The sequence below is a fragment of the Haemaphysalis longicornis genome, unplaced genomic scaffold, assembly GCF_048455015.1.
Source record: "Haemaphysalis longicornis isolate Haplotype H1 unplaced genomic scaffold, Haemaphysalis longicornis Haplotype H1 scaffold_1, whole genome shotgun sequence".
Taxonomy (NCBI): Eukaryota; Metazoa; Arthropoda; class Arachnida; order Ixodida; family Ixodidae; genus Haemaphysalis; species Haemaphysalis longicornis.
In genome coordinates this window covers 311692854-311719548 of record NW_027526203.1, presented here as the reverse complement: position 1 = coordinate 311719548, position 26695 = coordinate 311692854, and the positions used below count along the sequence as shown (strand labels likewise).

At 45.3% G+C, this 26695-nt stretch overlaps 1 protein-coding gene across 4 annotated transcripts in view; it reads left to right on the top strand.

Moving 5' to 3' along the window:
* LOC144170239 (uncharacterized) overlaps positions 1–18856 on the top strand; it is a 74991-nt gene extending 56135 nt beyond the window's left edge. For 3 of the 4 annotated variants that reach the window (XM_077699907.1, XM_077699897.1, XM_077699916.1), the window contains exons 3-7: positions 1244–1317; positions 2401–2589; positions 7645–7933; positions 13630–13768; positions 17408–18856. In XM_077699907.1, coding sequence (XP_077556033.1) covers positions 1244–1317; positions 2401–2589; positions 7645–7933; positions 13630–13768; positions 17408–18581 — 1865 coding nt within the window. In that variant the 3' untranslated portion in view covers positions 18582–18856. The remainder of the gene's footprint in view (positions 1–1243; positions 1318–2400; positions 2590–7644; positions 7934–13629; positions 13769–17407) is intronic. The other variant, XM_077699924.1, reaches the window with a different exon arrangement.
* Positions 18857–26695: the final 7839 nt, after the last annotated feature.

The following is a 26695-nucleotide window of genomic DNA, read 5'->3' as shown; positions in this document are numbered from 1 at the left end:
TGCACGTGAAGCGGTAAGCGCGCAAATCGCCGTGAAAGACGCGGAAAAACCAACCGCGCTCTCTTCAATTCTCCTCATTATGCACCCCTGGCATGGCCTCTGTGACGTCAATCGGGCCATGGCTGTCCTGGCTGCCCTATTGGCTGTCGCTGGTCAACTTCGCAGTTAAATTTTGGCATTTCCTGTGACGATCAGCCGTCGTCGGCGCTGTGTATGAACCTCTTCTATGCCTGTTTCTCTCTCTCTCTCTCTCTCTCTTCTATGCCTGAACCTGTCCGCATGCTTTTGTTGTTTCTTTTGTTTTGAGTGCGCGCGGAGTTTGAGTGACGAACTAAATATTCCACTTTCAACGAGCCCACTCGACAACAAACTTTTATTGCTCCAAAAACGCCCTACCAGCCTGAGCGCTTGCTTGGGAGCAAGCAGCCATGCCTGCTCTTTTGTGGCACCAGACCGGAAATAGACCCGCTACGTTGCGGGGAAAAGGACGAAACTTCCCGGCCTGTGACATATCGTAGGCCGCCGAACAGAACGCCGCGCGCCGCCCCCCTCTCCGGGAGAGAGCGCGCAGCTTTCGTCGCGTTGTCCGCGGTTGAGTTGAGAGGGAACGTTTATGCGCGATTTTTCATTGCGCGTAGTTTCGGTGATAGTGAAGGGATATTCATAATTCTTGATTGATTGATTTTAGGGTTTAACGCGCCGACACAACGCAGGCGATGAGGGGCGCCGTACTGGAGGGCTCCGGATTAATTTTGACCACCTGGGGATCTTTAACGTGCGCCGAAATCTCGTTCACACGGGCATTTTTGCTTTTCGCCTCCATCAGAAAAGCGACCGCCGCGGCCGCGGCCGGATATTCATAATTCTTGCGGGAGGAGATTGCTGAAACAATAGACTTTACCCCAAAATACATTCCGGGAAGTCTATGGTAAATGTTGCAGGGTCCCTTTAATAGGTGTGCCCCAATATCACCTTTGTACTTAAGTTGAATTTTGCTCCTACCGAGAGCCCAAGCATTTTCAGGGATAGCCGCAGCAAAGAAATTATTTCATGGTTGAGTTCGATGGGCTTGCCTTGCTTTACTTCTAGGGTTGGTTGTGCTCTTCCTACTTTTGCATGATCTGGTTGAACTGATGAGGTGCACGCCGTCAGTTATTTAGAAGTTTCCCTTGAAGCTTCAGAGAAGTTGAGTTGCTGCGTAACCTCTGATGAGTTTTATTTTCTCTGTTTGGTGCACTTCCAGTGTGCGAAGACTGTAATTCGGTCTACAATGGTGCTTGCCCGAAACACCCCTATGAGCATGTCAGGCACACACCGGTAAGTGAAAGTGACTAGTAAGTGGTAAGTGGAGGTTTCTTTTCAGTTCTTTGGGGTTGCTTTTGACATATGGAATGAGCCTGTACATCAGAAGCCTCTTAGGTGCGGCACTACACGAGGTACCATTCTTCCGCACTACGCTGCAGCTGTACCGGCTGCAAAACTGGACTGCACCACTAATGCTGTCTGACTCGATTAACAATTGTACCGCACTTTTTTTAGCTGTTTTATTTTGGCAAAACAATGGCTGCACTTCTTTCTTTCCCCCGAGTGTGTTCCATCTTTTCAATCTAAAATTCTGGTCGCATGCAGGCAGCACATATCCGAGGTAATCTAAATTTATCTGTAAGCTTATACTATGGCGCGCCTTGCAGCCCAAGTGCAGCTACAGTGAATTAAAGGGACTCTGCATTAAACACTTCTGATAAACAATTTCACTCTTTCCTTTGCATCTGAAAGCACTGCAAAAGCTACAGTTATCGCCAGCACAGAGTGCACTGCGTGATTTGCTCGTTGCAGTGGATACACCTTCCGTTTCTGTTTTCCTTTTGTGGCTTTCTTTTAAAAGTGGCAATCAAATGTGTTCATTGCTGCAACTCAAGACAAGCGGGCCAATAACCGCTCCACTGCTGTAATGACATAGTTCCAGCGGCCGAAGAACGGCAAGACAAGTAAAGAGAGAAATATCTTTTGAGAATGTTTCTAAGTTATCTAATTGGCACAGAGCAGTAATTTTTGGCTGAGGTACTTTGTGACCCCCTAATCTAAGAACTGGATGTGTTGGTTGACCACGTTCTCTGGTGTTGGTTGACCACGTTCTCTGAGCATTTAAGACACTAAAAAAAAAGTTGAAAAATGCGTTGCAGGGTCCCTTCAAGCTCCAGTGTGAACTTTTGGAAGGATAAGTAGGCTAACACGAAGGCGGGTGACTTATCTGTTTCTGTGTTTGTTTTTTGGCAGCAGCTAAGGGCTTGAGGCTAGCCTGCCTTTCAATCGTGAGCATGCTCCGCATTCAACATGTGCTGCACTTAATTGTTCACCCTGTTGTCAGTGAAAATCTCACTGATCCTCTGTTGCCTGCAGGCGCCGTTGGGAGACATGCAGCGCCCTATAAAGAGCCTCCCAAATTTTTTGTTCATCGCACAGTCCACTAGGGCACCTCCTACGTTTGGTGTGTACACCTCTCAGGCCATCCCAGCGAGGACTGTTTTCGGCCCTTATGAAGGTGTCCGTGTCGACGATACTACACAGACAAGCCCCTACACTTGGCAGGTATGCGTTGTGACGTCAGATGCAGGATGATGGTGTGAAATTTTGGTAATGGAAGTTTTAACAAGGGGGGCAATGTCCATATAGTGACCATAGAAGGCAAGGAAAGCAGTGCACAAAATCCAACTTTTGGCTAAGCCCAAGGACAAAGTAAATGCACCGCCCGTTTGTGCTAGGCTTAGAGGTTGTATCTTGGTTTTAAAGAATGATCCCACTCGATCGACATTCCAGTACCATTTTTGCACAATTCTAACGCGCCCCCGATTGTAACGCGCAGCAGAATTCAACACCCGGAGAGCAGAAAAATAACTTTGCACCGATTCTACCGTGCACACGAAATAAGTGTAGAAAACATTTAATTGAACATAAATCAGCACACGCTGTTGCCAGCTAAAGCCCTTGCGTGAAGCTTTGCACTTAAAAATGTGGTCTTTTTGTTTTCACCAGTTTCGAGCACACGACCCCGGGACGCCTTATGTACGGGACACTGCCCGGTTCCCTTCCGTTTCTGCCAGGAAGATTACTTTGCGTTTAAACGAAGCCTTCATCTTTCATTTCATTGACCCGCTTCATTCTGGTTTCGAGTTGGCGGTTTCAATTTCGAGGTTTTTGAGTTTTGCGTCCGATTGTAACGCATGGGTATTTCTGAACGCCTATTTTCATAAAAAAAGGTGCGCGTTAGAATCGTGAAAATATGGTAGTTTGGTCAGCCGTTGGTGGCAGCCGTGTCACACTAGTGAGGAGGTACCTGCAAACTGTTCATCAATACGCGCCTCACATTGGCGAGACGTGTAACCTTATGCTCTCACATTGAATAACAATGATCACTGAGGCAGGATTAGTATGGCCGAAGCATACCATTCCAGCACGGTCGAAGCAGTTTCAATGTGGAGAGTTTGGATTTACAGGTGGGGGCAAATGTGTTCTGGTAGATATGTTTTTCTTTTTAGGCATAAGCACAGAATCTTGTGAAGTGCGGCTGCATTTTTTTAAAGCCATGACAGTTCTGAAAGAGGAAATTTTTGTTTATTTTTACGGTTGCTTGCTTAAAGTTCTTGGTCTTTGCTTTTGTCATCTACAAATGGTTAGTAATACCTTAAAGGGGTACTGACACGAAATTTTTATGATCGATTTCTATTGCTTTTATCTATGCGTAATGGTCTGGCGAACCCGACACAGCACTTTAACGACTTCAGCGCGCGATAATTCGTTACATTTAACGGCCTGAAAATCGTTCTTTTCGATTTCCCGCGCTTTCGGCCCGAAAGGCACATAGGACCGAATCCCGGCATGACCTTACCGCTTTGTGCGGACATGAAAACACTGCGGAGGCCGGTGGGGGCGTTGTTTCGACCGCGCCGCCACCGGCCACAGCTGGAGCTGAACGGCTGAGTTGCCTGAAGGGGCTGGGCCTACCATTGCGGCAAAAATTCGATGACCGCTTTCAATAAAAGTCCTGATGGAGCCTTTATTATCGCTTCCTTTCCCGTATATGGAACATTATTTTTGAACAGTGCCTTTCTGGGCCGCGTTTATGCCTGTAGCTCTGGATACGTGCACCCGTTTGTGAATACGCCGGCGCCCACTCGCCGCTCGTGAGGCCGCGTAAGGTAAATACAACTGGTAGTGAAGCTCCCATAGAAGCCCATACGTTCAGAAAATGGCGGCTCTTAAGCTGCTCATGGGGCTATGGTGGCTCCGGCGGAACAAAAAATAAACCGGATGTGACGCAAGATCCAGTCAAAAAGTGTGACGTCATCTTGGTGGCACTAACGGGAAAATTTGACTTCAAAATAGCTTTAGCAGGCCTCTGATCGCTGAGGGTTCATGTCATTGGCATCCGACGCAAGTTGGCGAGCCCTTGGCGAGTGCTTCAAGTCAACGCCAGCTTAACTAGTACAGACTCGTGACATAGAGAAACATGATTCACCTCGATTTTGCTGAAAAAATCTTGCATTTTCTCTGAAACTTTATTCTGTATTCATGTCATCCACTGCTGTATAAAAGCAAGCAGTCATTTACTTTGATTGCAGTGGGTGGCAAACCGCGCGCGCACTTACCCCCCCCCCCTCTCCAAACCCGAAATTTTTTTCTGTCATGGAATACAGAGCACAAAAACAGTTGTCTGCTGCCCGGCCCACCCTTATATCAAAAACGTCCCCCCCTCCCCCCGATACAAATTTCTGCCTATGCCACTGCTTGGTTGTTTAATTGCGTCGCACATACGCAGGTTGTGTGCGTGCGTGCCTTAAGTATAGATCAAGGTATAAATAATGCTTGCGCGGTTTGTGGGCTTCAGTTCTGAGAAAAGAAATAATGCTTAATTATGCCATAATCATGACAATTCAATTTTATTCCAGGATAAACATAAACAGCTTTATTATACTGTACAAAATCAGCGCTTAATAAAAATAAGTACGAAATATCCATGGGGACTAGAAGCATTATGATTTTCTTTACGCGTCAAAAAATTGACTTTACTAGTCACGATGCCGATTCACAAAAGTGCAGCGAGCACACCCCTCTGAACCGCAGCTGTCCCGGCGCCTTATCAAGTAGACGTATGGGTTTCCGAAGAACTTCACCCAGGATTCACGCCAGCGATTCCAAGTTGCATTGTTTAAGCAAGTGTCGCAACAGATAAATAAAAAGAGAAAAAATGGATCAATGCAAAGAAAGCGACGGCAGTAAGTAAGAACACACAGAAGGAAAGATGTGGCAGCAGCGCAGCACAGAGCAGCACAACACAGCACTGGGATGGAAAGATTTTTTGAGCATGCAAGCGCGGGAAGCAATGATCACTACAAGCATTGTAATGTAATAGAGAAGGAAGGCACTGAGATAGACAATTAAAGCGAATTGTTTGAATCCGAGTGGCGCACAATAGTTGTGCTATTGGAATACGCTGAGGCGTCTCAGAGTATCTGACACCACTTGGTCCGAGCCAAACCTCAGGTGAAATCAAGCGATAACTGTGACATAACATAAAGCTTTATAATCTTTTTTTAAAGCACAATGACGTCCCCTTACACAACCCTCCGTGCACATATTAACAGTACTATAGTTTTGCCTTACCTTGTGAAAATAAGAGGAAACTGGTGCAGTGAAACGCCAGGCGTACGGGAGTTGCTGCTGCAACCTTGTACAGCCCATCGTTTCCGTGGGTACCGAGGAAAGCGCTCCGCGCCTACCGTGGTACTAAATGTGTTCACCCGCGATACAATGCACCTCGCAACTCCACGCACAGCAAAAATTAAGTTCACACCAAATTAATAGAAAAACAAATGCAAATGCGCAGCACCAAAACACGTGAGGGACGTTTCCTAGCAGACAAACTTTACGCGCGCCTTTCGGAACACTACAAGGACTGCATCACAGAGCAATGGCATGTGCCATTTTTCAGAGGGTGCTACAAAAAAAGGTTTTTGAAAATGAATGACATTTTCATAAATTCTTTGGACACTGTGCCTACATAAATGTGATTCAGAAGTAAATATCGTTCCTAAAATGTAAATATTTTATTGTATAAAACTTGGTTTTTTGCTATTAGTGTGTGTTCCCGCCACACCTTGTCGCGCTTCAAACGCCACTCCCATAGCTCCCCGTGTTGATGTCACTGGCAATAGGTTCTGAACCGCTTTTCGCCCGAAGCTACGCTACCAGTTATATTTACCTTGGGCCACGCGTGTAAAGTGACGTCACGAGTTTTTGACGAGCGCTGTCCGCGTCACTTCTTTTGGCTGCCACGGAATGATGTCACGCTGATGTCCATTTGCTGAGTGCCGCTCTGCGTGCTGTTCCGTCGGCACGATAAATGAAATCCAATTAAAGTATGTTCTTCACGTCGGAGGCCGCTCATATTTCAGCCGGGGTGTTGTTCTGTTGAGCAAAGGAAGCGGACTGTGCAATAATATTAGCGCCGGAAATTGGTGTCATTACTCCTTTCAGAGATTGCACTAGGCATAATGTTGCGTGTACAGCTTGAAGTGGTTGCTGTACAGATGACCCTTCACTCTTTCATGTGCTACACACCTCACAACTGTTGTGCAGAAAAGCAGCTGGGGTGAGGTGCAATAATTCCAAGAGTGCATGCAGACAACAGTTGCAGGAACAGGAGGTGGTGGGGCAAAACTCTCTTGCCTTTTCTGCGATACCCTAAACATTCTGTCTTTCTTTTTTGGGTTTTTTAATTTGCACTGCTACCTGTTCTCTGCAGTGCTTTCCGTGACTGGGAGACTTCACTCCAGGTTGAATTTCCCCGTTGTATCTAGCGGGCTCCAGCAGCTGCTGATATATATCTTCACTTCCATCTATAAGGATGCCTGAAATGAACAAAACTGGCATAGTAGAGTCTGTCTACCTGGCAGCAATGCTTCGCATAGTAACTTTGGAAAACGTAGTAATATTAATACATCAAGTGCTTGAGGCACATTTTTTTTTGTCCCATGAGCACTTGATGTATTAACATTACTAAGTTTTCCACAGTTACTATTCTGAAGGCAAATTTCGCCGCTATAATTTAAATTCGGTGATATAGCATCTTAGGCATGGCAGTGTTTTAAGTGACTCTTTGTTTACCAAGCACAGCAAAAAAAAACTACCTTGGGCAGCTGATCCTTCAGTTTGAAAATGTGATGCGCTAGTTCGAATAAAGCACAAGAAAAAGCAGTGTTCTTTCAAGCAAGTTTCAAGCAAGCAAGCGACTTCACTGTTACCTTTGTACATTTTTTGTGTAATTTTTATTTAAGGTATTTGTTTTGTATTTTCCGGCTTTCATGTTCACCTTCTTGTTTTTGGTATTCTGTTTCGTTCAGTAGTACTCCTGCAAACCCTGTTATCCCCCCTTATGTAATGCCTCCGGGCCCCAAACGGTATAATAAATGAAATGAAATGAAGTTCGCTAGCTTCTCAAATATGCCGCTACATTCGGCTCGAATATTTTGAGCCCTGTAGTTTAGAAATTCTGTAGATTAAGTTGCCTCACTTGAGAAGTATTCAGGAGTCCACTTATTACCCATTTGTGATGAGGCCTGGCTTGTGTCAACCTGCTTCCAACAGCTTCCAGGCACGGGCAAGCCTTACCGTGTAGACGAAGGTCCCCCCGTGGGCCGGTGGGGTGACGGCATTCCGTACCTCGTGGACGGCCGTCCTCTGGGACAATCAAACTGGATGCGGTACGTCAAAGCTGCACAAAACGAGGACGAGCAGAACCTTGCTGTCTTTACTGGCTTCGACGGACACATCTACTACCGCGTGCGGTATGAAATTCCCGCTGGTGGAGAGCTCCTGGTGCGGAAGCCTGGACGATTTTTTGTCTGGCAGCTTGGTGACAAGTGCCCGCCCGATGGTAAGACCCAGTTTGGAGGCTCGGATAAGGCACAAGTCTGTGTTTCCTAAGTGAAAAAAGGTGATTGTCTATCTTTCCTGGAAAAAAAGTCACCGAGTGCATAAAATGTGAACATTAATTTGTGCGAGCTCTGGTGTCCGGAACGTAGTGAGCAGCAGAGCTAGGCCACTGGAATTGAACGGGGCATAGAAGGTCATAGAAAAATTCGGCCGCCTTCGCAGTTGAGATGCGAAGACTGAGAAAACAGTGGAGCTGGTGGTCTTCACTAGCTTTAACTTGACTTTTCTTAGGTCCGCCCCATGAAAGATAGTTAAAAATCGAAGCTGTGTCCATTCAAACTGAGTTAAATCAAAGACCACAATCCACCCTCCTAAAGTCCAAAATCCAAACTACCAACGTCTGGAGCCAAAATCCACTTGAACTCGGCCAGTGTCCAAAGTCAATGCCCGCACTACAAACCCAAAGGAAATGGTGTGCGCCCCTGAAAGCGATGATAGCACAATCGCACAGACACTGGTTTCATAACGCGATGGACGCAGGTTCGATTTTGCCCACGGGAAGTGTTTTTGTCGTTCCGGTTGGCTTCAGATGCTATCGTTTCCCAAAGTGTTTTTGTCTTTCCAGTTTGCTTCAGATGTTATTATTTCTCCCCGCTGCTAACCCTGTACCCCTCGGGTTTTTGGGGTGGCCGGTTTCCCAGTGTAAAGGTCCCATTTTCGATTCCCGGTATTTTTACCACATTTTTTTTTGAGGCGTGCACTCCCAACACCTAAAGTGCAAAGTTGGGCGAGTTGGTTACTAACTAGGGAATTCATCGTACTAGAAAACGTTAACACAGGAACAAAGCTAAGGAAAGATGTTTCGTTTCTTATTTAGCTTTGTCCCTGTGTTCACCCTTTCACTGTCACTGATGTACCGGTACATTTTCGCATTTCCCCTCCGCAGTGTCACTGATGTACCAATACGTTCTCCATTGTGCACTCCAAATTTGCACCATAGCGCAAAGCTGGCGCGCCTGGACTGTTCGCGCCATCTGTTGAATCTTTCTAGTAGCTCGTATTTTCACTCGCTAGCTTTCTCAACACCGGTATATTGAAAAGTGCGGAATGACCGCGCTCACCCTTCGTTGCTGGGGGGCTTGGTCGCTCCACGCGCTCGCTGTACTCATTCGGGATGAGTGACCATGCGGAACGCGTGCGATTACAGGTGCGAGGGTTGTTTTGCCATCCGCAACGGGTTTCTAGGGGTTTTTTTTTTTTCTGTTTCCGTGTCTGCTACAGCGCGGCGTTGCCTCCCCCCAATATGTTATGTTCTTCAGGTATAGTATACACTGGCAGCCAACCGGCCAGCCGAACACAGGAAAGAGATGTCTTCACGCAGCAAAGTCGAGACCCAAAGTGTCTATTTACTCGTAAGACACGCACGCTCGTTCATGGCGGCGCGCCCTCTCTCCAATGGTGGGCGACGTACTACACACAATAGATGAAAACATGACTCCATCGCGGTTTTCGCTCGCTCGCCGCGCCCTCACTTGTCGCTGTCAGCAGCAAACGAGGTTGTTCTATCAATGTTACATCCCCTTTCTATCTCTATCTGCCATCATTATTTTGCAACGCGTCATTTCTGTGCGTTGAGCCGGCTGCTAAAAGCGCTCCCTCCATGCATGCGGTTACTTTCGGGTAGCTGACCGCACGGGGCCTTTGACTGCTGGCAGAAGCGATGGTTTTTCTGATTCTGATACGAATACAAGTCGAGCTTGGATTTGCATTCTGAGAGTTTCTCATCCGAGGAAGGGGTGCGAGTTCCACAGCGTCCGATTCTGAGGTTGAAATGGTGGGGTGGTTGTCCTGGAAGCGCGCACGGCAAACTGAAAATATCTGGAAGAAAGGCGATTTGTCACCCACACTCTTTCCCTTCGAGACATTATATTCCGGACACTATCATAGTCAAACAAATCACTATGCTCCTTCTCTGATATTCCGAAAACCAAGCCGACACTGGGGGTGTGTCATGGCCATACCTCGGCAAAGTTGGCGCGGCTCACTCAAACTCACTCACAATTTTTTTTTTCGAATCACCACTCACTCAAACTCAGACTCAATGCTGAGCAGCAAATCTGCGCTCACTCAAACTCAAACTCACATTGAGCGCAAAACTCAGAACTCACTCGGACTCAGAACTCAAAATGTACTCAAACTCAAAATGTAATCAAAACTCAAAATGTACTCAAACTCAAAATGTACTCAAACTCAATATGGACTCAAAACTCAAAATGTACTCAAAACTCAAAATGTCCTCAAACTCAAAATGGACTCAAAACTCAAAATGGACTCAAAACTCAAAATGGACTCAAAACTCAAAATGTACTCAAAACTCAAAATGTACTCAAAACTCAAAATGTACTCAAAACTCAAAATGTACTCAAAACTCAAAATGTACTCAAACTCAAAATGTACTCAAAACTCAAAATGGACTCAAAACTCAAAATGTACTCAAAACTCAAAATGGGCTGACAACTCAAAATGAATTCAGAACTCAAATGGCCTCACAGAGATTGAGACAGTGAGAGTGTGAGAGTAAGAGTGAGATTGAGAGTGAGAGTGTGAGGGTGAGAGAGAGTGAGTGTGAGTGAGTGAGAGTTAGAGTGAGAGTGTGAGAGAGTGTGTGTGACTGAGAGTGAGAGCGAGAGTCTGAGTGTGAGTGAGAGTGTGTGTGACTGAGAGTGTGAGTGAGTGTGGGTGTGAGTGAGAGTGTGAGCGTGAGTGGAGTGAGAGTGAGAGTATGAGTGTGCCTGTGAGTGATATTGTGAGAGTGAGAGGTGAGTGAGAGTGAGGGTGTAAGTGAGAGTGTGAGTGAGAGTATGAGTGTGACTGTGAGAGCGTGAGTGAGAGAGAGTATGAGTGTGCCTGTGAGTGAGTGTGGGTGAGAGAGTGAGTGAGAGTGTGAGTGAGAGTGACTGTGAGTGAGAATGAGTGTGGGTGTGAGTGAGAGTGAGTATGAGTGTGCCTGTGAGTGAGAGTGAGAGTGAGTATGAGTGTGCCTGTGAGTGAGAGTTAGAGTGAGAGTGAGGGTGTGAGTTGAGCGTGAGTGAGAGGGGAGTGAGAGTATGAGCGTGCCTGTGAGTGTGAGTGAGAGGGTGGGAGTGGCAGTGGGAGTGTGAGTGAGAGCGAGAGTGTGAGCGAGAGTGATTGTGAGTGTGAGTGTGAGTGAGTTAGTGAGTGTGAGTGAGTGAGTGAGCGTGTGAGTGTGTACATTTTGCTTATACCCTTTGCTATATCCTCATAATTATCACCAGAAAGCATTTTTATATTTGTCCCACGTGATCCCTCTCGACGAGACCTTTAATTTAATACCCCACACACCCTAGCAGGGTCATATGGAATTCATACCAGCCAAAATAACCATGACTCTCATGACTGTAACCAGGACGCATTATTTAGGTGTCCGACGTGATTCCCCTAACTGGAACCTTCAATTTGACGCCCCACATGCTTCAGCGGCCTCAGTTTGAATTTAACCCAATCTATGACTCATAATGACTATCTCATGATTCGAACTACGAAGCCTTTTTTTATTTGTACCACGTGATTCCCCTCGTCAAGACCGTAAATTTGATACCCTACACGCCCTATTGGGGTCACTTCGAATTTTACCCCAATATAAGACTCGCCATGGCAATCTAATGGTTATAACCAGGAAGCATTTTTGTATTTCTCCCACGTGATTCCGCTAATCAAGACCATTAATTTGATACCCATCCCATCCTAGCGGAATCAATTTGAAATTAAACCAATCAATGACTAACCATGACTATCTCATTATAGAGCCCTACCACATTTTTGTCCCACGTGATTTCCCTTATCGGAACCTTCAATTTGATGCCCCGGACACCCAGTAGCATCATTGTGAATTTTAACCTAATTTATGACCCATTTTGACGCTGTCATGATAATAATCAGGAAGTACGTGATTACCCTCATCGAGACCTTTAATTTGATATGCCACACGCCCTAGCGTCATGAACTTAAATTTTACTCGAATCTATGACTTACCATGACTACGTCATGATATATCCATAACGCATTTTCGTCCCGAATGATTCCCCACATCGAGACCTTCAATTTGATTCCCCACATGCCCTCGAAGCGTCAGTTTGAATTTTAACCAAATCTATGACTCATTATGACTGCCTGATTGATGACTACAATCAGGAAGCATTTTTTTATTTACCCCGCTTGATTCCGTTAATTCGGACCTTTCATTTGATACCTTACACGCCTTAGCCTCATCAGTTTCACTTTTCAACCAATCTAATGTGGTCATTATTCTCTCTTAAGGGGCGCTGCCCAGTCAATTCAGCTAATTCATTTGAAACAGCAGAAAGGACAGCCCCCGCCCCCATTTCCCCCCGGCTCTCACCTCTTCCTTTGTGGCCCCTAGTATATCAAGCCGTTAACAGTAGCAGGCGAACAACCAGCACGCCAGCACCGCCGTGTGCTTTCCCACCACCCTTTCCCACGCTCTTAGTGGATCCGTCAGGAGGAAAAGTTAAGACAACCCTTTTTTATGACCTCACCAGTCAATTATCACTCACGCGCCCAGCCTCGAAAATTAGGTATACAGCAAGTGCTTATGGCCATGAAAATTCAACAAGAAACTGAAAAAAATCAGACACCCCCTCCCTCCCAACCGATTATGCAGATCGCGATTGGTGCCGTACCCGCAGGTAACCTGAATTCCGAGCCCACAGTGACGTATGAAACTTAACAGCCAACCATAGCTGCCTGCTAGGCTACTCATATGTACTCAAACTCAAAATGGACTCAAAACTCCTATGTACTCAGAACTCAAAATGCACTCAAAACTCAATATGTAATCAAACTCAAAATGTACTCAAACTCAAAATGTACTCAGAACTCAAAATGGACTCAAACTCAAAATGTACTCAGAACTCAAAATGGACTCAAACTCAAAATGGACTCAAACTCAAAATGTACTCAGAACTCAAAATGGACTCAAACTCAAAATGGACTCAGAACTCAAAATGGACTCAAACTCAAATTGTACTCAGAACTCAAAATGGGCTCAAACTCAAAATGGACTCAAACTCAAAATGGACTCAAACTCAAAATGTACTCAGAACTCAAAATGGACTCAAACTCAAAGTGTACTCAGAACTCAAAATGGACTCAAACTCAAAATGCACTCAGAACTCAAAAATGGACTCAAACTCAAAATGTACTCAGAACTCAAAATGGACTCAGAATTCATTAGGTCTCAGGCGTACTCAAACTCAATCGGACTCAAACTCAGTCGGGATCACTCGGCTCAAACTCACTCAAGCTTAAACTCACCATGCCATACTAGCCTCGCGCTCACTCAAACTCAAACTCACGCGTGAGTTTGAGTCCAAATGAGTCTGAGTGAGTGGACTCATGAGTGAGTTCGCCGACCTCTGGTCATGGCTAAAAACATCCGACAGTGAAAGGGTTAATGTTCGCTAGTACGATAAATTCCTAACACCTGCTCATAGACTCTTTGCCTCCTCGCCACTTTCCCTCACACTGCTTGGCCCAGCAGTTTCCATCTCTCCACTTCACGGATGATTGCAGTTTCCTATAATGACCTTGAAATTTCACTTGCTCGTACGGATTGTGCCTTGCTTTTGTGTTTTTTTTTTCTTTTTTTGCAATTAGAGGACGATGTCATCCCCGATGGTGTCGTCCACTGCGAAACATGCAAAAAGCTGCGCTTGGGCTCAAAGGGGCAGTGCCACCAATGCAGGGAGGAACGGGAGAATGGAGACCAGTGCTGCTCCTCTTCAGATCTTGAAAGGTGAAAAATGAATTTGCTAAGTTGTGGGCTTGCATTGGTTTTTTGTTCAATAATTTACTTTGAAAACTGCACTCATTAGAATGCAGAAGTGGTATTCAGTCAATATTCAGTTTACCTGTCTGCACTCAGGGCTAGTTAGCTTTGGCTGAAAGTACAAGATTGTCTCATTCTTGATCTATATCGTGCTTTACAAGCATGTTGGGGTGCGATAACTAGCTAGGTGTGCCGCGTTTATACTGGCAGGGGGAGATTCTGAGCCAATCAAAAATAGCAACAGGTAGATTTTAAACCACAAGACATCAGATAATGCGGAAGAGTGGACTTCTCATGATTGTTTCTCATGGGCAAGCAGACTGGTGTACAGACATTGAAAAATTTCTGCACTGGTATCGCGACATAATCGCAAGTGGCATAGCCAACACTCACATTGATGCATGGCACTTGGCTGGTGCAGAAAGCTTGTGGAGTACACGATTGAGGGTTCGTACGTATGGAAAATAGGGGATGCTGGAGCACCAGGAAAAACCAAGGCGCAGGGTAGCCCGCTTACGAACTCACTTATAGCCAAATCTTCGTTATAACAAAGTGACCCTGCTTCCCATTTTTAAGATTCCCCTTTATATTTTCTGGATTTCTAATGCCTTTTCAATCCAGTTTTAGTGAAGTAAGTAAATTCAGTGGATATAGCATGGTATTTTTTCATGAAAAACAAAGAAAAAAATTGGGTAGCCTGCACTACGGATGCAAAGCTGGCGAAACAGCAGAGCTGGCGGCCCCTCTCCCTTCGTCCGAGACCCGGTTGTTGCACCTCACATGGATTTCTGAACTTGCCGCTGAAAGTTCTCCATGATTGGCATGGCCGGATGGTTCTGTTCGCAGGCTTTCCCATCTCTCCGAAAGTGGACCGCATTAGCTCGCATTGGAACCCGCGGCAACCGGCTTTGCGAACTTGGCGTCTGTAGCACGAACTCGGCGTCTGCTCCACACTTCAGGTGCAAACGCACGTGAACTGGCGAGGAGAACAGCATGCAAGAGATCATGCCACGAACTCTGGGAAGAGTGTTCTCGAAAGTCGAGCTGGCCGACACTGGGCGCTCCTTATGATGTGCACACTCGCATGCATTCGGTATTTTTCCTGGTATTCTTGCAAGCTCCTCACGTGGCGTAAGCCCACGTGCAAGCCTGGATGATGCCAGGCGCTCGGCTGGGCTACGTTTTCTGGTAACGCTTGACGGCGGAACTAGAATCTTAAACAGCTCTGCTGTTAAAATCCTTCCAAACAGTCTCTTGACCTGTCAGGTGGGTGAAGGTAAAAAAAAACAAATTCTTGGCTGCATGCAGCCTTCACCAGCATTGTTTGCCTTTTTCAACCAGCTCGACTCCGTCCAACAGTTCACCACTTCACCACATCACACAGATGATTTTGCTCCTTCACAGCCTACAAACCACGTGCTTTTTTTTCATATTCCAGGCTGGTTGGCTGCTAGGTGCACGAGTCGGTTTAATGCCTTCCAGAAAGGCTGCTGGTTTTGCTGGATGAAGCCTTTTTCAGTGATGTTTTTCATTGCACTACGTTGTCCAGTTTGTTTAGACACTCCCCTCCAGTTGACAGCTGGCCCCGATGCTTTAATTTGCCCCAGCATGGTTTTGCAAGTGGTGGCCTGAAAACCATTTGCGCACTCTGGTAGTGTCGCCTCGTGCCCAGCGTTCGTTTTGTTCTCATCTGTCACAGCCCTTTTTGTAATTGGGCCTGCGTTTGTGGCTCTCCCTTTGTCGTTTTCTTCAGCGGCTTGCTTCTTTTCAACGCGACATATCTATCTCAAATGATGTGTGTGGTAATGAGACGTGCCGATGTATGCAGCTTAGTGCTGGCGCGTGTCATCACATAGGATCACGTACACTTGGATTGCTTGTTCCAGGTTGATTATTGGATTGTTTATAACGGTTATCCCATCTGCAAAATATCGGTGTAATCATGCAGGTGTACAGGGAAACCATAAGACAGTGGTTTTTAAAACACTAAAACAAAATCTGCAATGACACGCCACATCACATAATCTGTACCTGGCTGAAGAAAGGGGAGTTGCCATTTCTTATTCCTGCATGAATTTGTCGTATGATTGATCAGCGTAGGAACAATGTTTACAAAGGATTTTTACATTTTATCCCTGCATTTTGCGAGCATGTGCGCTAGGTTGTGCATGATTGCTTCAACTTCGTAGAGGAGCTGTGCCCTCTTGGGACTAATTTTCCAAGACATGATGTCAATGTGATGCATCAACTAATGCATATGAAATGGAGCTGACAGGCCTCTAGGCCCAGATGTTCATCGTTCAATTGTTATTGATTGCCTGTGCAACCTCACCAAGAATGCTTGCGACTGCCAACGAAACTGCTGCACCCCCTGTGCTCACAGCGCCAAAAGAACCGTTGGTAATTAAAGCTGGCAAGAAGAGTAGCAAAACTTTTTTCTTTTTGTCCTTAACCGTTCTTTTAATAGTAGACTCTGCTGTGACTGCCCTGTGCGGGATCAGATTAATAGTTGTGGATGTGAAAAGAACCCTTCAATACTCTGAGCGTTTTCTACTGATGTGTGGCCAGTGTGCTGGAAGCTAATTCAGAGTTTGCGCTTCTCCCGTCCTATGCTGTGTTTGTCCTTCCTGCAGGAATCTCCTGCACGCAATCAAGGTGCACCAAGTCGCCCAAAAAGTTCCATGTCCTCCCTTAAGGTGCCTCAGTCACCACAAGTGTTTCTACAAATATAAAAATAACCAATGGCCCATGACAGTGAGTGCAGGTAATCAGAGGAAAAAACATTTGGAAATGAAGCACCTTAAGGGGGGACGTGACTCTTGACTGATGTGACTGATTTCTGTGAATAAGGCAGAGCAGCACACGCCAACAGCAGCCAGCGCCTTGGCTACATCACGAAAGCCCTGGCGTTGGCTATTTTGGACGAGGCGTTCAACACGTTATGCCGATGCCGCAGGGGTTCTGAGCTTTGTCGTGTGTCAAAAGATTCAAACTCATTTAAAATATGTTATACTAAACGTTTACTCTTCTAATTAAATCTCAAAATGCAAATTAAGCTCTTTGTATAGTTACCTCAGCTTTGAAATTTCATGTCAGTACTTCTTTAAATCAAGCAGTTGTGATGCTATTGTGCTCATCTAAGCCTAGGTTACTTCGATAACTAGCTCAGAAGCTGATGGGGCAGCTAACATCAATTTAAACTGCCCCTAATTTGGGATTGTGCGGCTATATCATGCTCTCGACAAGTGTATTTGGTGGCTTTAGCCTCATATTAGCATTACCTTCGCCATTCTGAGTCATTTTGTTTTTCAACGTCTCACGTTGATTTTCATCTTGGAACCTTAAACTTTGTTCATATTAACCAAAATTTTCAAATCGAATTTTTTACTCCAATTCAAGATCGGCACTAAAAGCCTATAAAAATATGGTTATGACCTACAGGTGTCCTTTTGTTGAGGAGCATCTATTTGTTCAGTGCACGCTGAATAAATTAAAATTTCCGAAGCATGACCAGCCAAGCAGTATTTTGACATTGGTTTGAATGATCTGGAAGTGCAACTTCCCTGAGTTTGAATTAACGTGCATTGCCTGCATTTGCATACCCAGGTCAGAAGCAGCTGCCACGCCTGAGGGGGCCTACGTCAATGAGAATGCCTTCAGCTGCAAATCTTGTGACAAAAGTTTTAGTACCAGGAAGGGCTTGCATGGCCACATGAGGGTTCACGTAAAGTGCCGCCTGACTGAGGATTCTCATGAGCAAAGTTGCTTGGCAGTGCCTGCTCCGGTGGAGTCACCAAGTTCTAAGACTGTGCTTCGTGCCCGTAACCATGGCCTGCGGCGCTCTGCTAAACGTGATGGAGTTCAAAAACAGCAGCTAGTCCCAAAGCTTGGCAGCAGGCCTGACTTCAAAGCAGAAAATAACTGTAGACGACCCCGAGTGGATGTTGCCGAGACATGCGAGAAGGCTGGCAATGCCCGACGTAAAGTCAAAACGTGTGCCAATCAAGCCGTGCAGAGTGATGGCCTGCGAAAAAGCCTGGTGGTCAAACATGTGGATTTTCGTTCTCTCAGGCTGCGGGACCCGAAATATAGCGTTGCAATGAATAGGATTGTTAACAGCAGTAGTATCGCCAGCAGTGTTAGTAGCCGGGCGAGTCGGACTGGTAATGACAAACAACGCACGGTCCATGTCCTGGGAAGAGCACGTAGTGGTAAGGGCTTGTTTCGTGCCTTTACCAATGGTATGCAGCCCTCTGCTCAACACAATGGGCCCCAGAAATCCCGGGTAGGCCAGCGACTGAACACAAAGAAGCGGAGCCTAGTGAACAGCACAAAAAACAAGCTGTACTCCTGCCACATGTGTGGCAAGCACTTTGGCCGGACTGACCACCTCAAGCGGCATGTCAAGAGCCATAAAGGGAGCAAGCCTTACTCCTGCAATGTTTGCGGAGCACGATTTAGCAGGAGGGACCACGCAAGGAGACACCAGCAACTGGTGCATGCCAATGTCAAGGTGCATGGCTGCCCGGTTTGTAAACAAAACTTTAGCCGTGTCGACGGGGTCAAGAAGCACCTTGCGACCCATGCAGGAGACAAGCCGTACCCTTGCAGTGTGTGTGGCAAGCAGTTCACTAGAAGCGATCATGTGAAGAGGCACCTCGCATCCCACGTTGGTTACAAGCCGTACACTTGCAGTGTGTGTGGGAAGAGGTTTCGTCGCAAAGACCATGTCAAGAGGCACACTGCTTCGCACTCAAATGGCGAAGTCATGTCTTCGTAACGTGTGCGGCCACGGTTGGGCGGGAGGTAGCGTCCGATTGAACAATTATTTTCTGTGTTATAGTACATCCTAACAGTGCGCCTCAAGTTTTGTTTCATCATGCTGTCTTGTGGGAAAGTATAAATTCCTGAATTCTGTCGCCTTGGACAGTTCCTGTGCATCCCGAGTGTGTTTGGGACAGTTCCTGTGCATCCCGAGTGTGTTTGGGACAGTTCCTGTGCATCCCGAGTGTGTTTGAGTTCATTGATTAAATAAAGCCATTGTTTCACGACAGTTCCAGCAACTGGAGGCTAAGGGTGCGGTTGAACGGTGGCACAGGATCTAAGCATCGACTGCTTTCATGTGCCCCGACAAAATTATGCGAACAAGCAGTGGGAAAGATCACCATAAACTGCGCAAAAAATTTAATCGGGTAATGTCATTCCTAAAAATAGAACTTGGCCTAGAGCTGCCCAAGCTTCATCAAGTTTTTTGTTCACAGATAAGACACATCTCCTTTGCATTTTTTAAAATTTGGCCACCATGCAATCAAGTACAATGCTACTCCAAGCAGCGAGCATGTGAACTGGTATGTGTGGGTAGGGTACAATTTAAAGCAAAAAGTGATTGCCCCCCTGACAGTGAGCACGTGGTTTGTTTTCCTTGAGTGAGCAATGTCAAGCATGAATGTTTGAGCGATGGAGCACAGCTGCGGCGAATTGCCGATGGTCAAGCTAAGAAGGTAGCTAAAAAATACCTTTTTATTCCATCAAACTTTGAATGTTTTGGTTTGCGTTGTGTTTTGCGATCACGGTGTAGGAAGGGGAGGTGACTCAACGCGGCGGGCGAGCGCGACGAAACTTGGTTCGGCGCGGACGTATGCGCTCGTAGGTGGCGCTGTTTGAACGAGGGCCATGTACTGCGGGTTTTCGGTAGCCACGGGCATGGAAACGCGCCTCGTACTGCGCCGTATAGAACGCGCGCTTGGATTTCAGTGGCATGAATTTATGGTCGCTTCAAACGAAAATACCGTTTCGAAAGAACAGAGGTTCTTAGGGACGTCTCGGGTTAGTATGTGAATTTTAAGGCCGAAGCGCATGCACGCTAGCTATTTGGCACGCGACAGCGACCGTAGCTTCAACACTTCTTTGCAAAGACGCAGTCACCTCTGCGAGTAATTTAAACAGCAGTATGGGCAAAAAAATGTTGCGGTGCACCAGTGCTATCCACTACGGTCACGGTGACTACGGCATACGAAGGGAATTTGAATTTCGCCGAACTCGGGCACGCATGAATCACATGTCTATTTTAGTTTAGCGTTGTTACTTTTTGCAACATGTTTTTACAATAACTCATGGCTAATAAGCTCGTTCGAACATATACATGTTTATTGCACTGTTTTACACAAAAATTTCCCCAACAATAAATATTGAGGAAATCACACACCATCAAACACCAAACTCTGTTTAGAACGCTTGTGCCCATCAAACACCAAACTCTGTTTAGGGCGCTTCCAACTTTTCGAACCTTTGATTCATAAACACAATAAACCCACCGCAGTCTTTGCTAACTATACGAAAATTGGGACGGAAGCGTGCAGCAAGATGCAATACGTGCCTTCCATAATGCATTCCTAATAATGCCTTAAGTACTTGCGTTATCAGAAGAAAGCAACGCACACAAATGCAGAATGCCTAGAAATTGCAACGTCTTCGTCATTACTTTATAAAATCACAGGTTCCTTTCCCCGTGCGGTGGCACTCATTTACGCAGCCGTTTAGCAGGGACTCCGCAAAGTGATAAAAAAATTTCTGATCTCACTCATTTTGGAAGAAAACACAGGGGATAAGAAGTCGTCAAAAACAAGTGAAAAACACAATGATACTGTCACTGATTTGTTACCTAAGATACTGGTGATAAGTCGCTAAAAAACAAAATAATGAATAATTATGTTGTTTAAGTGCTACAAACATCTCAGCCAATATTTAATACATAAACAGATGTTTTTTTTCTAGCAAGGCTATAAAACCATCGCCTTGCCTAAAATAACGCAAAATCGCGAACAAGAACATCTGTAATAAATAGGTACGCATTGCGTGCTTGCAACCACCCCGTAAACAATGCGCTCCGCCTAAAGCGCTTGCCGAAATTCGTCTTTGTACCGAAACACGTATCCTGAAACGCCCGTGTCGCGAAACGCCCGTGTCCCGAAAAGTCCGTGCACCGAAAAGACGGTAGCGAAACACCCCGTACCGAAAAGACCAACGTTTATAGATCTATAAACGTTGGAAAAGACCGGAGCCGCCCTAGCAGCTTTACTGGATTTACGCACCGTCCGCGGCTCCCATGGCCCCCATGGCCCCGATACTCCTAGCGCCCTCTGGTAGAAAGAAGGCGAACCCGAACAAGTTCTCCATGGAGCTGCTCTGCTGCGCCTCCGAGGCGATCAGTCACCTCTCCTTCCTACACCGTTTTTGCGATGGAGAACAGCTAACTCATGAAGCATAAGACGAATCAAGCCAAGCAACGAAACCGGTGGGGAAGAGAAAGCCGAGAAGCTGGAGGAATAAAAAAGATTTCCTCGTTCATGCTGACACCATTTTTAATGTAAACTTCACTCGGCTAAACTGAATATTTGGGAAAAAATAGAATGGCCATCGACCCACTAGCTCATTTCCCGCAACAGAACCTATGATGTCATACCAGCCAGCTCTGCGATTGGTGGAGGCCAGAAAAGCAAATGCAAACTAGGCAGAACTTATAAGCTTCTATTTGCGCCTAAATTTAGGGCGCATTCTTTTTATATCAGTGAGAATGGTGGGACAAACAGTGGGAGTTACGAAAGCACACGTAAACATAGAAGTACTGATGCGTACTGCTGCTGGTACTGCGCGCACTATGCTTGGTTTAGATGTGCAGCACTGCGGAGTTTTGAGGTTGTCTCAGACGATACTGGGCGATTGACGCAGGCGACGGTGTCTTATGTGACCATATTTGTTGAGCGAACACCATGTTTCACGAAACGATCATTGTCTCCGTGAACAAAAACAAGCCGGGGTTCAATACGGTCACAAACAAACCGAAGGCAGAAAACTGCTTGCGGCGGTGTGGTGGTGCCATCTAGGTTGACTAACACTAAGCAAGTCTCTGCTCCACACTAAGTTTAGCTGAAAGACCTGTTCTTATGATGTCATTGCAAACGTCGTTCAAACATGTTTTGGCATGAGAGTCAAAATTTTGTTTTAAATTGATTAATTTCGCAGTGAATAAAGCATAGTTTGCATCCGGACAAGCACGGGGGCACTATAGAACACGAAATCTTTCGAATAAAACAAACTTGTAGTTTGTCTTCATGGCCCGTTTAAGGGTAAGTGAAAGCAAAACGCAGCTATAATGAAGCATAGAGCTCTGAGGGGTGTAACAAATATGAAGTAGTAAGAGGAATGTGGAAAGGAGTAGTGGTCCCGGATCTCACATTTGCGAATGCAGTACTCTGCTTAAAATCAGACGCCTTAGCAGGCCTTGAAGTGAACCAGAGAACGGTAGGCCGTTTGACCTTTGGAGCGCATGGAAAAACAACTAATGAAACAGTGCAGGGACACATGGGTTGGGCGTCGTTTGAAGTTCGAGAAGCGCAGAGTAAAATATCTTTTTCGAGTAGGTTGCGAGCAATGCATGAACGTAGGTGGACAGCTAAAGTTTTAGGTACCTATACATGAAAAGCGTGGACACGCGGTGGCTAAGGAAGACTAGAAAGCTATAGTAATGAAATACGGAAAGAACGGTGGAGAATCCAAGACAGTTTAGAGGGACTTGGGTGAATTGGTGCATATTCTCAAAATTGGTATACTGCGCCAAGACGCACACAGAGAGAGGTACAAGGACAGGCGCAGTCCTTGTGTACCTCTCTGTGTGGCGTCTTCCTTAGTGAAGTTTACCCCTTTTGAGAATCCAACACAGCCAATGTAACCAAAAAAGAGGAAAGGCCGATAGAAACGAATAAATGGAGAGAAAAAGTGGCAGCTAAAACTTCGTTAGAGATGTACAGGGCTGAGAAATTGTACATGAGACAGGAAAATTTCTACGATAATTCCAAGGGCAGTGCCTTGCTTGAGGCTAGAGCAGGTTGCTTGCGAACTATGAGCTTTATGGGGAAGTAGTATGCACAAAATGATGGGGTACGCCTGGTCTACGGAAAAGAAACAATCTATGCGGCACATGGTGTTATAATGCGACGGTATCCATCCCAATCTCGAGAGAAATATTCGGCTTTAGGATTTAGCACAGAGGAAGTTGACGAACAGGTTAAAATGGTGGTCGACGAAAAGCAGAGAGGGGAATATTGCCTAGGACATCTACCGCCTGTAACAGAAAGAAGTATTTTGTGCCTGCCCTATAACCACGCGACACTAGCGGCACTTTTTTGCCGTAGCGGCGGAAAACGAGTGGACGGAAGCCGTCTCGCCCACAACTGACGGCACTTTTTTTTTTGTTTGTTTGTTTTGGCGCGAAGGAGGTTTTCCCGCGGGCAGTAGGGCCCGAACGTAAATTAATTACCTAATTTATGTTAATTAATCATTGATTAGTCATAGATGGGGTTAGAAGTCAAAATGATGCCAGTGGAGCTTGTGAGGTATCAAATTAAAGGTCTCGATGTGGAAAGTGACGTGGGACCAATTAGAAATCGCTTCTTAGTTATAGTCATGAGATAGTCACGTGATGAGATAGATTGCGCTAAACGAGATAGGTTGCGCTAAAAGTGAAATTGATGCCACTAGGGTTTCTGAGGTATCAAATTAAAGGTCTCAATGAGGGGAATCATGTGGAAAAAATTAAAAATCGCTTCCTCGTTATAGTCATGAGATAGTCACGTGAGTCATAAATTGGGTTAAAAGTCAAATTGATCCCACTAGGGCTTGTGAGGTATCAAATTAAAGGTCTAGATGAGGGGAATCGTGTGGGACAAATTAAAAATCGCTTCCTAGTTATAGTCATGAGATAGTCACGTGAGACATAGATTGAGTTAAATTGTTAAAGTGATGCCGCTAGGGCTTGTGATGTATCAAATTAAAGGCCTCGACGAGGGGAATTACGTGGGACGAATTAAAAATCGCTTCCTAGTTTTTTGTCACGAGATAGTTACGCGAGTCATAGATTGGGTTAAAAGTCAAATTGATGCCACTAGGGCTTGCCAGGTATCAAATTAAAGGTTTTGATGAGGGGAATCGTGGGACGAATTAAAAATCGCTTCCTACTTATAGTCATGAGATAGTCACGTGGGTCATAGATTGGGTTAAAAGTCGTATTGATGCCACTGGGGCTTGTCAGGTATCAAATTAAAGGTCTCGATGAGGGCAATCACGTGAGGCAAATTAAAAATTGCTTCCTGGTTACAGTCATGAAATGGTCACGTGAGTCATGGATTCGGCTAAAGTCAAATTGATGCCACTGGGGCTTCTGAGGTATCAAATTAAAGGTCCCTATGAGGGGATATACGAGGGACAAATTAAAAATGGCTTCCTAGTTATAGTCAGGATTTAGTCACGTTAGTCATGGATTCGGTGAAAAGTCAAATTGATGTCACTAGAGCTTGTGAGGTATCGAATTGAAGGTCTCGATGAGGGAATCCCGTGGGACGAATTAAAAATGGCTTCCTAGTTTGTGTCATGAGATAGTTACATCAGTCATGGATTCGGTTAAAAGTCAAATTGATGTCACTGCGCCTTGTGAGGTATCAAATTAAAGGTCTCGATGGGGAGAATCACGTGAGGCAAATTAAAAATTGTTTCCTGGTTATAGTCATGAGATAGTCAGGTGAGTCATGGATTCGGTTAAAATTTGATGTGATGCCACTAGGGCTTGTGGGGTATCAAATTAAAGGTCTCTATGAGGAGAATCCCGTACGACAAATTAAAAGTTCCTTCCTGGTTATAGTCATGAGATAGTCACGTGATTCACAAATTGGGTTAAAAGTCAAAGTGATGCCAGTAGGGCTTCCGAGGTATCAAATGTCTCGTTGGGGGAATCACTTGAGAGAAATTAAATATTGCTTCCTGGTTACAGTCATGAAATAGTGGCGTGAGTCATAGATTCGGTTAAAGTCAAAGTGATGCAGGGCTTCTGTCATATCAAATTAAAGGTCTCGATGTGGGGAATCACGTGGGACAAATCAAAAGCTGCTTCCTGGTTATAGTCATAAGATAGTGACGTGAGTCATCGATTGGGATAAAAGTCAGTGATGCCCCAGAGCTTATTATCGCCCGCCCGAATGTGAAAAAAAAGTTACACATGCGAGAAAGGGGCTGATGGCGTGTTGAAAAATCGTGCTAGGAATGTGTTCAAAGGGGCTAGTTGGTGGTGCTTCATGTTGAATTGCGCTAAGTATACAGACAAAAGGACACTAACAGAACAAGGACGAGGCGAAAACGTGCAACTGTTTATTTAAAAAGACGACAGAAACGGGGGACACCTAAATACAGTGTCCCCTGAAGTGAACAGTGTAGCCGATCAGATTCTTTTAAATGACACACTCAACAAAATTGTTCTCTGGTGTGACAACTGGCAAATGTGCATTAACTTTGACAAAACAGTATTTATGAGAATTACTAACCGGAAGAGTCCTTTAGCGTATACGTATTCCGCGAACAATTTCCTTCATGAAGTATCTGAGTACACATACTTGGGCCTCTGGATTTCAAATACTTTAAATTGGGGTCACACATTGATTATGTGGCAAGAAATGCCAACTGTAAGCTTTTCTATTTACGAAGAGCTTTAAAATTCAGCACTCCTGACGTCCGAATGACCGCATATAAAGCTCTTATTCTTCCCTCATTAGATTATGCAGCCCTTCACTCGAACCAGTATTAACAAGCTTGAAAAGATACAAAAAAAGGGTGTCCGATTTATCTATAACAGGTACGGGCGTACTTCTGTTTCAACCCTGTTATCCCGAGCCAACTTACCACAAATAGCTGAAAGAAACCGTTAAGCCAGGCTAAAATTTCTCTATCAAATAGTAAAAAGCCATTATAAATTCGACATCTCCAACATAATAACATTCTCCTCCGGGTATGCCACAAGGAAAAGGCATCAAATGACAATTACTCCTTTTCGTACACGCAACAATACCTTCAAATATTCCTTCTTTCCGCGGACTATTACTGAATGGAACCAGCTTACTAGCACCCAAGTACAACAGCCTTCACTTTCCTTGTTTACATCATCTTTAACTTAGTGCTGAAATTATGTCATTTATTCTTTCTTATGTACCTGTGTATTTGTTGTTTGCCTTTTTTTGTGATCTCCTCATCATTTGTACCCTCCTGCCAAAATCTCAATGTGGAATTGCAGTATCAATAAATAAATAAATAAATAAAATAAATATACACACATGGGCGGCACTGTGCGCTTGCGCAGTAAAACCGATAAAACCAATAACCAAACCATGAAGGTGCAGAAACATATCTACTCAGGCGACAACAATACACGAGGACACTGTCAGGAAAAATGTGGGAGTGACTGCTTGCTGTATCTTATCTTTCTTATCATGATGGCTCTCTCAGAATGAATCTTCGCTCCTCACCAGTGAGCAGTATTGACGGAGTACTAACGCACCCTTCCTCTTCTGTGATTATGTGATATGCTTCTATGATCCCACGCGTAATCCTGTCTAGCGCTTGCTCGAATGTGCGTGTTCTGAAACTGCCGTGTGCTCTCGCGCGGTTTGCAAGTTTTGCACTGGAGTGACAGGTTGCTCGTTACCTGTGTTTGCTGACCTGCGAATCGGTGTTCTCTGAGGCGTTCACTGACGCACCTTCCGCTTTGTCCGATATAAGCTTTCCCACAAGCCAGCGGTATTTTGTATACTACACGCGTCTGACAATCAAAAAATTTCTGCCTGTGTTTCACTCCGCATTCTTGTTTGCTTTCCCCTCTGCCGTTCACTTTTCCGCACATGCCTTTTAGCTTTGAAGGCGCAGAGAAAACCACTCTGACATCATTCTTTTCTGCCAGCTTTTTTATCCTGGGTGATATTCCATGGATGTATGGCATAGCTACTGGAGTCTTTTTCTCTGTTACATCCTTTTCTTTGTTCCTAGTTCCTCCTGTGATAGACTGGAGCAGTTTTTCAC